The sequence below is a fragment of the Primulina huaijiensis genome, chromosome 7 (assembly GCF_012295235.1).
Source record: "Primulina huaijiensis isolate GDHJ02 chromosome 7, ASM1229523v2, whole genome shotgun sequence".
Taxonomy (NCBI): domain Eukaryota; kingdom Viridiplantae; phylum Streptophyta; class Magnoliopsida; order Lamiales; family Gesneriaceae; genus Primulina; species Primulina huaijiensis.
In genome coordinates this window covers 6,090,003-6,104,432 of record NC_133312.1, presented here as the reverse complement: position 1 = coordinate 6,104,432, position 14,430 = coordinate 6,090,003, and the positions used below count along the sequence as shown (strand labels likewise).

The 14,430-nt window shown below is 32.8% G+C and overlaps 1 protein-coding gene and 1 long non-coding RNA gene across 2 annotated transcripts; both read right to left on the bottom strand.

Annotated features, from left to right (window-relative positions):
• Positions 1-5,859: 5,859 nt before the first annotated feature.
• On the bottom strand, positions 5,860-7,559 carry LOC140980432 (uncharacterized). The gene is made up of 5 exons (XR_012175947.1): positions 7,502-7,559; positions 6,504-6,636; positions 6,258-6,418; positions 6,066-6,185; positions 5,860-5,985 (listed from the first exon to the last, which is right to left on the bottom strand). It is a non-coding gene; the product is annotated as an uncharacterized lncRNA (long non-coding RNA).
• A 1,751-nt stretch (positions 7,560-9,310) lies between these two features.
• Positions 9,311-10,738, bottom strand: LOC140980851 (ATP-dependent DNA helicase PIF1-like). The gene has a single exon (XM_073446921.1). The coding sequence runs from the start codon at positions 10,736-10,738 to the stop codon at positions 9,311-9,313; it is 1,428 nt and encodes a 475-aa protein (XP_073303022.1).
• Positions 10,739-14,430: the final 3,692 nt, after the last annotated feature.

Here is a 14,430-nt window from a genome sequence, read left to right as displayed (position 1 = left end):
AAAACCGTATTATAGATACTAAATATAGTAACGATGTAGTTTATGTGTATGAAGTATATTTGGGTGCAAAGTCATATATTAGATGTGGTAATTTATATATTTGAACACGTTTAAAAGCATACTTTTTATTTTGGTTAAATTTGTGTATGCATGTTATAATGTGCAAAGGTTTTATTTAAGTTTGTTCAAACGATAAAGTAACTAAACAGATTGAAATCAGCTGAGCAATAAGAATAACCAGATAATTAACAACTAAGTACGTTGGGTGATATTTATTTTTTCCTTTATTTTGTTTTTTTTAGGAAAAAGATTACTAATAAAAGTTAAATATTTTCTATTTTTTTGATAATTGTGTGTGGCAGAGATCAAAGTATAGAGTTTGATTTGACTAAGGAGTGACGTATTCTACTTTATTTAATTTATGTGTTACATCAATGTTGTTATTGTTAAGCTATGATTAAAGCATATATATGATTTTTGGGTTTAGCTGGTATTTAAGCATTTTAAAAATTGATTTCGACATTTAGGTTTGTGACAAATAGACGTTTTTGAGTTGTTTAAGGAATGAAGTCTGTGAAAAGTATATAGACACGTAAACAAATTTTTATGTATTTTGTGAACCAAAATTATCCCATTCTTAGTTTTGTGAATATGGGCGATTTTGGTAAATCTAAGAAACAAGTTATAGATTGACTGCATTTTGTAATCAAAATATTAATATAAAGTTTAAACATAATAGAAGCAGGATAATTTACATAGATCTTATGTAATTTTTGTAGGTAGCGCATACCTAGAAAGTACATAAATCATATCTATGTTCCTACTATTACAAGATCACTTCATTCCTCGTTTCTAGCTGTGGGGTTGTACCTGAAGAAAACAAATCCCATAGCTAGGTTAGCTAAATTCTATTATATGCAATAGCTAATTTAGTATATATTGTTAGTTTATGAAAACTAAACAATTGATTAAAGTGTTTAGCTTTTATTACCTCAGTTTTTTCTAGTAGTAAAAGCAAACAATTAGGCGTAAGCAACTGTAAGCAAAAAAACATTTGGATAAGCTATATCATCTGTTGATATTTACTGAGCATATCTACGATTCAAAAGTTATATATACCATTTATTGAGTGAAATTAGAAAAAAGGTAGATACATTAGCCAATAGCTAGCTATTTAGTAATATGTTAAGTAAGATACATCTAGAAATGATTGAGATTAGCAATGTTAAAGGGAAAAAAAGGTATGCCAACAACATGATATAAAGTCATTTATGTAGTGCAACAGGAAAAAGGCAAATCAGTTAGAAAATTAAAATAAAGTTAAATTTTATACATGTAGATTTTGTAGAACATATTTTATTATTGGTAGCAGTCTGATATAAATGTTTTTGAATTAAAAAATTTCTAGACTACAAGATAGCTATTCTAATATATGGTTAATGTACATACTGGGTTTGCCGGATAATGTTGATACCTAGCTCTGTTTCAATATCGGTTGCGTAGTCTAGAAGCAGAGAAAGCTTTGGTTCTATGTTAAGTGCTCTTCATAAGATGATGGCCCATACCGGGTGGGAGTAAAATCTTTTTATTAGGTCTTCAACTTCTTTCTGAAATAGTGAGTTGTGAAAACATTGGGTACAATCGATACAACTGCAGTACAGAGTGTTTTCCATTGGATTTGGTTTAGAGAAAGTAAGTTTAAAGATTGGAAGAAAAGTTTTTAAATGCTCAGGTAAGCAACTGTAAAATAGTAGAGGGTTGCTATATTTATAAATATTAGATGGAGAAGAGTGAGTCATAGATGGTCTATGACACATGTTATGATTCTTTTTTGCCATCTAAGTGTAAGCAACTTTATGGTGAAGGCTGAGTCATAGATGGTTTGTGACACATGGTTTGATTTTTTTTTGCCACCTCAGTATAAGTGAATTAGGTGTTTTAAATTGTTGACAAGTGTAACGCCATAATTTATTGTATTATCATATAAGTTGTAGTTATTATATTATTGATTTTATTTGAACTACGTGTTGTGTTTTAGAAATCCTAGATATTGGTTTTTTTTTTGTAAGTGTTAATGGAGTTAGGTTCCCTGTTTAAAAAAATGAAATATTAATTTATATTTAAGTTCTAATTAAGAAGGTCTTGAATGTGAGAATGATGAAGTTACATCATAACATACGTGGTTGGTATACTAATAGATGTCCTGAAATAATTTTTTCACTAAGGTTTGTTAGTGAATCTAATAGAAGGTTTCAGTCATTCTGAACTTGTAAGTTGTTGTGTATCTGAATGTGGTTTTCACAACTTAGTAACAGATTTAGAGTTATTTGACAAAATATTTGTTAAACATTCGATTGTACATCTTAAGTATCCTCTTTTTTTTTTTACCCAACAAATTGTGCAAAGGATGAAATGTTAAATATAAAAATTGCATGAAAGAAAAGAAGATGACAATATATACCTCATGTAGTGAGCATCAGCAGTTGCTATCTAAATCATCATTGCTGGCATGATGGATATCCTCATCTATGGCTTGGTGTGGTAGGGTGTGCTGTAGTTGATGTTGGGGTGGCCAGGGTGGTGGGGGAGGGAAGGGTGTATCTGTTGGACTATTTGGTGGAAAGCGTTGTTCAAGAACTGATGTAAAGTTAACCATATAAATCATGAATGCAGTTGTTGATTGTCTGTGCTCTGCTAGCTCTTCACGTTGTTCTTTAATGTGTTGTTCCATTTTTGTTATTTGGTCTCCTAGAGATACTCTACTTAATGCTGGTAGTCGTGGTTCTCGGCGGTCTTTGGCACGTTGATCGTATGCTGCTTTTTCGTGGCGCCTTATGTTTTCTGCTAGTCCATGAGGCAAGCTAGCACGAAACACAATGATTGGTGCTTTAGCTTTTAAAATCTGTTCATCTGGACCCCATGTAACACCGGCATGATGGCATAGTTCAGTAACAATATGTGGGCAAGGCAGGCCAGTAGTAATGAGGCTTGTAATTGTACGCAATATTGAGCCATGAATGATTTTACCTAAATCCACTGATTTCCCTGTTGTGATAGCATGTACCAAAGCAACTTTGTCTCTTGTAATTTCTGTTTGGTGTGTTGAAGGTAGGATTTTTGCAAGGATGAATGAGGCCCAAATATTTGGATCACGAAGCATTTCAGATTTTTTTAATGTGACTGGGATTCCTTGGTTTGTTCGCCATTCTGCTCCATCTATGCATAGGTCCTTGATCATCATAGTATAATCTATATTGCCAGCGATGTATTCAGCATATTCATCTTTGTCGAGAACTGGTAGGTTGTAAACCATGTTTATGGTAGTTGAGTCAAATGCTACCATTTTGCCTCGAACCAAAACCTTATGCTCTTCGTGCCTAACACGCAAGTTCTATCCATCCTCGTTTTACAAGCTCTTCCACTAAACGATAATCAGGGCTGGACATATCTATTCCTCTTTCTTTAATAATTGGTCGAGTTAATGTGCTTTCATAAATTCTTTGCGCTTCCTCATTCCAAAATTTGTGCTTATCATAAGAATGAGATGATGGCAAAACACTTCTATTGGATTTCTTTTTTGGAGGCATATTTCTTAGCAAACAATTTTAAGGGACAACAATACTTAGATGCAAAAATTTGTAAGACATTATATTGTATAAAGCTATAAATCTTGTATATAAAATTTAAAAGAAGATGGAATTACCTTAGAAAATGTGATGAAAAGGAGGCGCACAAAAAAGTTGAAGTTCTGGTTGGCGTTGTTGCGTCCACGAGGGTTGAAGACAGTGGTGAATGGGCGGCGTTTGGTCTCGTTGCAGGGGCCTTGCTTAGTTTTAGGGTTAGCTGATAGGTCGGATTTTATGTCGATTGTTAAAGGGGAGAGGAGAAGGCAGAATAAATTTGGGAATTTTTGGTGAGAATGAGGGGGAAATCGCTTTTTTATGTTTTTTTTTTTGGGAGGAGGGCCTGCGCTATTACGCATTTTCAGAATGCTAGCGCGCAGCTGTTTCTGTAAATAAATGGGGGCTAGGACGTGCGCATATGTGCGCCTTGTTTGGGCTGGTACGTGAATGTTACTGGATATGCATTTCAAAAAAACCATGCTAGTGCGTGGATATACTGCGCAATGGCATGCTTGCTTCTGTATTTTGTAGGGTTTTGCGCCGTGTTGATGCGTGCGTAGAACGCGCAACAGCGCGCAAGCTACTGGTTTTTTTGGACGGAATGCACGCGCTTGCACTCTTTTATCGTGCAGGCGCGCACATCCATCTATTATTTTTTTGACTATATTACGCGCAGGTTCACGCTTGTTACGCGTTATGACGCAGTGTCTACTGGAAAATAAAAAAACAAGATTTGTTTTTTAAAAAAATATTAACGAGTGTATTGTTTTAGAAGTCAATTCATGTGTTTATGTAGATTTGTTCATGTAAGGGTAAGTATTTGTGGATTTAAAGCACTTACTTGCACGGATGTTTGTATAAAAGGTTTAATTTTGAAGTTCTTCCATCTTTTTTTTAGTATAGTTTTATTGATTCATATATTTCATTGTCTAATATTTAGCCCATATTTGTTGTTGTAAATATGCATTTTTTCCCCGGAGAAATTGTTTTAGTAGAATGGATATTATTTTTGTTTTTTATTTTCTTTGGTTTAGAGAAACAATACAACAGTAGTTAGTTGTAAACTGTGATTACCTCTGTATTTTGTAAGATTTTGTGGTGTGTTGATGCACGGATAGAACGCGCAACAGCGCGGGAGCCACTGATTTTTTTTGGGATTAAATATGTGTGATTGCAACCTTTTAGCTTGCATGTGCGCGTACCCTTCTGCTATCTTTTTTTCTATATTGTGCCCAGGTGCACATTTTTCCCGCATTATGGCGCAGTATATACTGGAAAATAAAAAATAAAAATTTTTTTTTAAAAAAATATTATTAAGTGTTAAGTTTTACAAGTTAATTTATGTGTGTATATAGATTTGTACACCTAAGACGTATGGACTTGTGGATTTAAAGCCTTCACTTGCGCGATGGTTCCTGTAAAAGTTTTGATTTTGAATTTTCCCTTTCTTTTTTTTCATAGAGTATTATTAAAACATATATTTCATTGCCTAATATTTAGCCCATATTTGTTGTTACAAATATGTATTTTTCTTTGGGGAAGTTGCTTTAGTTGAATGTATTATATTAATGTTTCTACTAACTTTTAAGAATATGTCTCTATAGATTTTCCATTGGCTAGAAAATTGAACATATAAGATACAAATAAACAGGTTTTTTTTAGGCTACATTAATATTGTTGTTTTCATAGTAATAACACCATCTAAGAATGCCACATGAAAACGTATATATGCTAGAGTAAAGGAAAAGGTTTGAGATTGCTGAAAATGTACACGATGTTTTAGCACTTAAAACAAGGTTGTAAAAAACTAAGATGAAAAAGAAGATTTTTATATGTATGTTTTAAAATACAGTTGAGATTTTGAATGACATTAAATATGTTTATCTAGAGACAAAATGTTATTGTATGGATAAGATGTAGAAAATATCAACTGTAAGTACAAAAAACATAGGTAACAAAACATACAGTGGGCTTTTGTATCTACATCTTTTCTTTAGTCTTGTTTTACATGTTTTTGATTCTCATGTAATACCTCTTCGCATTCCAATCTCCTTTTACCTGTTGTACTGATTTGTTGTGTTTTAAGCTCTGTTTCCAAGTGTTCTTCTTGCATTGCAGAGCTGCTTTCTTGGGATTCAGCTACAGCTATATCACCTTTTATCAATCCTGGAATTTTCAAAGAAGATCCTTTATCTTCATAATTGTGTGATGCCGATGATGATTCAGCCACTGGTAGACATGCTATGGCTGTGTTTCGAACAAAAGTTTTGCCTCTTGCTTTGCTCCATGATGTTCTTACTTGGAAAAAGAACTGTATGTCTCGTGATTTTTGGTTGAATATATCAGGATTAAAAGGCTTTTCCTGGAATCGATAAAATCAATCATATTCAGAAACTATATGAAGGTTTTTACTAACAATAAATAACTGGCAAATAAATATACTTGTTCTTCTGCTTCAATTATGTCTTCTCCTGACATACATAACAACATACTTGCTTCTTTGTGTCAACATAAGCAGACAAATCTCCAGTGCCATCAAATAATTCTGCTTGGAACCGTAACCTATACGTATATCATAGTTAAGAGTGTATGCTTTTAATAAGCATATATTTTCAAAGTATATTGATCACTTACAGTGGTTTTGGACTTGGAAAATCATGGTTGCAATAAAAACATGTGAACTCATATTTGTATGCAGCACCGCAAGACTTAGAGCAACCGGGGCAAGCTAAAAAATATACAGAGTTGTCGGAATTTTTTATTCTTATCTTAGCTTTTATCCAAAATGATTTAACCTGTAAATCAAAATATGTTGGTTTTTTAAACTATTTGTTGAGTCGAAATATGAATAAGTCAATGCGTGAATAAATATGAACTTACAACTTCAGGCAGGCTCAGAATTTGGCTGATTTTTCGAATTTGGGAGTCAAACGGTTGGTCTGTTTCCTGGTTTGCTTTGTCATATAATTTTTGGGATACAACAATTTCTATATATTCTTTATTAGTTTGCATCCTAAAAAAGGTGTATATTATCTATTTATTTCTAGAAATATAGGAAGAAGGACAAACATGAGAAAGAAATAGGAATAGAAGCATAGAAATGGAAATGGCACAAGTGAGTACAGCAAAATAGATGTTCCTTTAGCAGATATATCTGTTTGTCAGCTACAACCTATAAGTTCATCCAAACAAATGCAATGATATGTCGATGGCCTGATATAATATGGATCCCTTTTATAATAAAAAAAATAATAAATATGCTGATGAAATTTAGAGGCAACAACATACAAAATGGCTGGAAAAAATATTTGCCTTGCAGAAGCTATTTGTTACCTTATTTCAAGGTATAGTCTCCCATAGCTCCTATGCTAATATAAGATATGGTAATAGTGTTAAACTATGGGGTATTGTAAAAAGTGTAGGGTTTTTTAAATTGTTAACAAACATCTGAGCAATTTAAAGAAACAAATTTTTAAACCTATCTAAGGTTGGAAGAAAAACAATACTATATCTCTTTATTTCTTACACATTCTTGCTTTTTGAAATGCTTTTTTATTATTTTCCTGACTTTATATGTGATATATAGCAGTAAAACAAAATATGAAGAAACGAATGTTCTCTAAAGCAAAAGTTGATCAAGCAAATTACAAAAATCTTATTCAAGAAAGTTACTATTATGTAGGTGTATTCAAGAAATGTAATATTTGTCTACCAAAGCCTACCAACGTATTACATATATATTTTTTAGGATTTCAGCAGGTAGACTTGGAATAAAAAGTTAGAACAAAAGCATTTCATAGAGCAAATTTATTTCGATTTATTAAATGTCAATCTAAAACTATGCGAAAAAATTAGCAATACAAAAAAATATGACTTACCATTGTTTTAGTAGTTCAGTCCTTTGTATTGGAGGGTCAAACAAAATTGAACTATTTGGGACTGTACCAATAAGACTGCAACAGTAGAATATTTTTAACAAGTTAAACAAGCTTTGTTAACTAAAAGTCACTAAAATTTATGAGGCAAGATGTAAACTATTAAAGGAATTAATTTTTCTAACTATGAGCTAGCATAAAATAAAACTGATGGTACTGTAAAATGTATTGACTGAAAGTCGCATGCCTAGGATGACACGAAGAGTATGAACATTTTGAGTTAAAAAAACTGCCTCGGTTTGGATTAATTCTTCCCATAATGTCAGAATTAATAGTCTCCGTCTATCGAAATAAGAAACCTGTCATTTCCTGGTATCCATAATAACTTGAGAAAATAAAGAAACTAATTAATATTGCGTAAATTTTTAGAAAGCAATTTACTCTTCGTTGACGACGACAAATTCTTGTAAATTCCTTTTCGTCTTCTCAACAAACCGTGGTGGGAAGACATGTACCACGCAACATAATAAATATGAAAATTATAGTTGCATGGTATGAAAGAACCTTGGAGCAAGAACTTAGCTGATTTGTTTACTGGGCACATCTGCTAATTCAGGGCATTGTGCAAATGTTGTCAGTTGGTAAGCATGGTCGATAGGTAGTTGTTCTTCCTCATTTGCAAGCTTAATATAAGTACTTCTACTAAGCAACATCTGATATTTTGCATATGCAAAAATTGGCGCATTGCTAGTTATCTCTTTAATTTTGGCATTCCCAATATATTATGTCTTATATAACTGAAGTAATCTATCTAATTGCTCAACATCTTGGTCATAAATTATGCCCTGCATCCTTCCATTCTATGGAAATAAATAGGTAAAGTGAAAAGCAATTCCAAATTTAAATACTAATGAAGAAAGCCAATGTATATGACCTCTTTGTCAACAAAAACAAGCTTTTGTTGTCTTCCCCATTTCAGGAAACGAATCGGAATTTTTTTAGAAACCGATACTTTCACAAACCAGTTGCGGAAATTTGGTTTTAGATTTGCAAGCAATGTACATTTGTCTTCTAATGACCTGAATATTAAAACAAAATAGAAGTAATGAGCACAATCTATTTTCACAGTAATATATGGAATTTAACATAACGTATGTACAAATAATAAAAAAGTATTAGAAGCTGGATAAGTTTTAAAACGTGCACAGAAGTATGAAGGAAAGTTTTTTCGATCTCTTCAAGTGCGAAATTAAAACTACATGCTTACGCAAAGAAACAATTCTAAAATTAAATGTGTAGTTGAGAATATACAAATTTTTCTAAAAAAAAAATAAGTTTAGCTTAACAAAATTTACAGTAAGACAAGCAAAATAAGAATTTACCTTTCAACAAAAATGTGCAGCGGCCAAAACCTCACGGTAAACTACATTTCTTGTGTAGTTAGTACTTTGAACTAATGATGTTGATGGTCTAATAAGTACTTTTATTTGATCTATATTCTTAGCTCTTGATAATGCAACATAAAGTTAGCCATGTGAGAATACTGGTTCTTTTAAATAGATACCAACAAAATCTAAAGTCTGCCCTTGTGCTTTGTTAATTGTCATTGCATAACATAACCGAATTGGAAATTGCTTTCTTTTAAATGGGATGGATGAAAAATCGTCAAGCGGAGATTCTAATGTTATTCGTGGAATAAACACGGGTTTCCCTGCATGTGTGCCAACTGAAATTTCAGCAAAAATAACATTTTTGTTAAACCCTTTGCAAAGTAAGCGAGTACCATTACAAAGCACCTTGGTTGGATTAATATTACGTAATAATATGTAACGTGAGTTTGTGGGGTGGAAGCCCTTGAGGAGTTAAACAGTGGAATAAATCTTCTTCATTTGGTATAACACAATCACTTGTGTTTTCATCACAACTATAATACGTTATTTCTTCCCCAGGAAATTTGTCAATAAGAACATCATTTATCTCGTGGACAAATTCGTTTCTTGTTGTAAATATGACGCGTTTTACAAATGAGGAAAAATCCAAAGATAAATCATTAATATTTGGGAAAACCATATCGATTAATATATTCAAAGAAGCAATGTCATCTGTAAATGGAATGTTAATGTGAGATGGGATTTCAATTTCATTGTTTTCATTAACATTTTCAATCCCATCACCAATTTTTAACAGCCAAGATGAAAATATAGAATCAGATAATGCACGCATATTTTTTTGGAGTTTTATTTTATTTATTTGGTTCCATAATGGTGACATGACAATTGAAGAATCTATAATATTATCTTTCGTACTTTTTAAAATAACTGGTAATGTTTGGCGAAAATCCCCACCAAACACAACAATTTTACCGCCAAATAGTAAATTTGATTCCATTATGTCTTGTAACATTTCATTGAATTTCTCAATAACATCACGCCTAGCCATCGTAGTCTCATCCCAAATAATGAGTTTTGCTAGCTTTATTAAAGTCGGTAATGTGCTTTGTTTATTAATGCTACAGGATTTGACATTGTTTCTTTCTATAGGGATTTTAAATCTCGAATGTGAAGTGCGGCCTCCTGGAAGCAAGGATGCTGCAACTCCTGAAGTTGCGGTTGCAATTGCTATATCCCCATTTGATCGAATTGTAGCAAGAAGTTCTCTATATAAAAAGGTTTTTCCAGTCCCTCCAGGACCGTCAATAAAGAAAGCATTTGGTAAATCATTTTGGACATGATATAAGATTCGATTGTAAGCATTTTTTTGTTCTATATTTAGTTGTTCAACAGCCAAAAGGTCTTCTACCGGTATACAAATGTCACGCTCAGCTTGTAAATCTTTTCCTAGGCTATTGTTAGAATCTAAGCTAGCATTTTTGTCTGTATGGAAAAAATCTGCCAATCTTTTGCCCATAGAAAGAAAGTAGTTGTTAATGATGTCTAAAACCTTGTGACTAATCATTTTTGGATTAAGAGCTTTATTCTGGGCAAAATCTTCTAAAAGGAAGTCCTGGAATTTTAACCATAGCTGGATGGGAGTTTTTGGGCAACAAAAAACGAGAACAGTTGCAAATAATTGACGTAAAGCATGAGGCATTAAATAAGAAGCAGCCTCTTCGATACACATGTCAGCAGTGTTATCACTTTCGATCAAGCCTAATGCTAACGCTGCTTCTCTGAATGTTGTGAAAGTCACATCATTGATTGTTTTCAAGCCTTTGAAAGAAGCTGGTTTTCTGACATGCATCAGCAATAATTTTAAATAAAACTTTTCACAGTCCGAAGGGCGACAACTAAAAATTCGGCCTATGACTTCTTTTTTCCTACGTGGTTCCCATTCTTTGGAATCGTTGTGCCAAGTAAAATATTCAGGAAATTCGACATACAAACAGTTAAGGCTTTGAGCATAGCTATTGTATTTGTTCATATGGAAAAATTGTGTTAACATAGTTTTTTTAGATGTTGGGTTGTTAACAATGCTGTACAATGACTGATTAGCAGGAAATGTTACAACTTGTTCATTTTCTAAATGAACTGGTAAACATATTACGGATGGATGTACATCATTAAGTTCAAATCTGAAAATGCGCCAGATCGATTCAGGAGGTGAAATCCATCTAGCATATTGGAAATTTTTTGGCTCGTCAATAATATGGTTTTGTTCATTTCCAAGTAATGTATACAAAATTTTGTCATGTCCTTTATATATATATTTGTAGATATATTTTACAGCTTGAATTGTCGAACATATTTCAACGTTAATATGGCAGTTAAATTTAGCAAGCAAATATGGATTGTAAGGAACAACCCAACGGTTATCAAGTTGTGAACCCCTTATAGTAATAACACGATTGTCATCCCGGCGGCGATATATTGGGTATGAATTTGTTCCATATTTGGTGTTTTTTGAATATTCTTTGGGATAATTATTTTTGCAGGAGTTTTTTTTCATGCAAGGACAAGTTGGGTTAAGTAAACCACATGGGCCATGCATCGTATGTTTTGCCACAAGCGAAAACAAATATGGTTCAGTACGTATATCAGGCAGCTCTGCACAAACAATTCTATCGAATGCCTCAGGGTGGAACATTTTTGAAGCTTGATTTAAAATAAGCAAGAAATGGGCATGAGGTAAGCCTCTTTTTTGAAATTCTATAACGCTAGTATAGGCAATAATGCGTCCAAAGATATCTTTCTTGAATAGTTCATTCCTCAAAACTTGGAGCTTTGCATGAAAAATCCTAGATACCAAATCAGGTCTATTCTAGATTTCGTCCGATGGAAAGCAAAGAGCTTTTATTTCAGGTCAATTCGGATTCGAAGTTATGGTCAAAAAGATATCAGGCTTCCCATAACGTTGAACTAATGCAATAGCATCCATATATCTTTTACGCATATCTCTAGGGCCTCCAATGAAAGACGTAGGTAATATTACACGTTTTCCGACGTCAGAGCCTATCTCACAACCTTGTGTAATACTATCAATAACCCATTATAAACCTCATTTCGCAAACGGGTTTGCATGCTCGGAGTCCTAAAAAATTCTAATCTTGATGTTTCAATTTTAATATACATGTCTACTATATATTGTTATAGAAGCCTACCAATATGTAATAAGAAAGACATATCATTTTTTCTTATTTGAAGTTTGTAACAGTAATACTCACGACATGAGACGGTCGACCTCTGGTTGCTGAGTTTTTTCGAAACTACAGAAAGAAAATACATTCCTAAGTATTAAAAATCATAGCTATTGTGTAGCAGAATTTTAATTTTGAATGAAAGTTACCTTGAGTTTCAGCCCTTATAAAAAAAATCTGCACTTGCAGAACTTTCTATGCAGTTGATGTTTTCAACTTCACAAGTTGGTCTAGGATGCAAAAACTTTTGGTTTTGGTTTAATCTTTTAATGTTTCGATGCCAACCAGATTTTCCATTTGGGAATATAAACGGATATTGCAAAGGATCATAACAACCAAAGTATTGTTTAATTATCTGTGGGCAACTGTTTTTTGGATATACTTGTATATGTTGACCTGTATATTGATTTTCATCGCTAGATTCTAACCATATTCCAGCAACCTGAGACACGGTAGGTCTGTTAAAAACTCGCTGGTCAGTAACAGGGTCAGCTTGCAAGGCAATGTTATATTCAGCTAAGTTTTCAACACTATTCAAACTACGGAAAAAGTTCCCATAGGGGTTTCTCGACAAAATATGAATTAATTTCTTTATAAGAAGTTCCTTAAATTTTGAACTAATGCACAAACAGTTAGATAGTTCATGTTCAGTATCAAAAAAATACAATTGTAAATTTTTTGGTATTTCAGTTGCTGATGGTATTAATTGGTCAATAAAATGATATATTTGACCTTGTACACGGAATGTATAAATTCCAGCATTTCTTTTAGCAAAAGATGTATCACAATGTACTCCCATTGATGTGAAAGCAAACATGTTATTATAGCTACGAATACATGTGTTGAACTCTTTTGCATCATCATCATTGCCAACATACAGTTGTACTAAATTAGAAGGCATTTCTGAAGGTAAAAGATTTATTTCTCCTGCCGAGCAACAAAATGTTGGTGGTTCAACATATATGCGCGTTGCACCACAAAACTTACAATCTTCTATATTAGGTAGTACATCTGGAGCACTCGCTATACACATCAATGGATCAACCCTAGTTTTTTTTACATCATGTTGTTGTAAAGCAAGCATTTTTTTTTGGTAGCGACACATATTTTTTTGCAACCTACGATCTTCTAAGCAAGCGTATTTTCGTTTACGAGAGTTCTTAGTCCTGTTGGGGTCTATTGCTTTATCTTTTTTTTTTTCGAAGCATTGGGGTTATTTTATAACATTAAATATATCAAGATGTACAATTTTAATATTACCTGGTTTACTGATATATAAAATTTTGAAACAAGGCTAGATATGACACTTATTTTTCAAATAATAACCGCACCAAAATTAGCTATAACCTATAGTTTGCCACCACAAAAGTTAATGGTCACAAGATGCCTATGGTAATGAAAGCAGAAGAATATAAAATATGTTGTAAAAAACGAAGAACACTAAAGGGCAAAGCAATAAAATTCTAAATGAAGAACGAACCTGTATGAAGTACGAGAAGACGAGGTCGCCATAGTTTGAAGCTGTTGAAGCCTCTTATTGATCGCAATATGTTCCTACAAAGAAAAATCAAAATAAATATATACAGAAACGGGAAAGCAGCCTAATGTAGCGCAGTAATATACTAAGATGTTGATTACCAAGCCTGTAAAATAAGCTATTATCAAAACCCCTGATAAAGCCTAAATTAACAATTTCCTTAGTAAATGTAAGCTAAGTTCTTTTTTTATACTACCTATTTCAAGTTATGCATCCTGTACCTACTATTTATTCAGTAGGCTAAATAAAATATAAAAATTCTGTATGTGTAGCTGGGATCAAGCTATTTTTTTTGGAAACAAAGCACCACTGTAAAGCTTAATAGTTAAAGGGGAAAAATAAAAAGCAAAAGAACGGGGTGGTTGTTGATGTTTAGTTAGCGCTGCATCCCTTTGAAATTGATAAATATTCAAGAAAACTGAGATTCGAAGGCTTTACGTAGGAATAACAGAAATTCAGTTTTTAAAATGAAAACACAATGTTTTTAAAGACATACTGTTGTAGACGCACAAAATAGGAAAAACTATAAAAAAATTTCTTGTTCAAAGCAAAAGCCAATAAAATAGTTGAAATGGTCTAATGTTTTGCATAAAAAAACTGAATTATTGAGGTCAACAACATTTAGCCTAACATACGTTCAAAGACAGGGTAAATTCCCAAAGTTTACTGCCTAGAAAAGATAATAACAAATGGGACGCAAGGCATCAGTAACGTATTGAAACAAAACTGAAGCAGGGGGAAAATAACTAACTAACCTAGGAG

Coding starts and splice junctions, on each gene's coding strand:
- LOC140980851 (XM_073446921.1), bottom strand. CDS start 10,738: ATGCATGTCAGAAAACCAGCTTCTTTCAAAGGCTTGAAAACAATCAAT.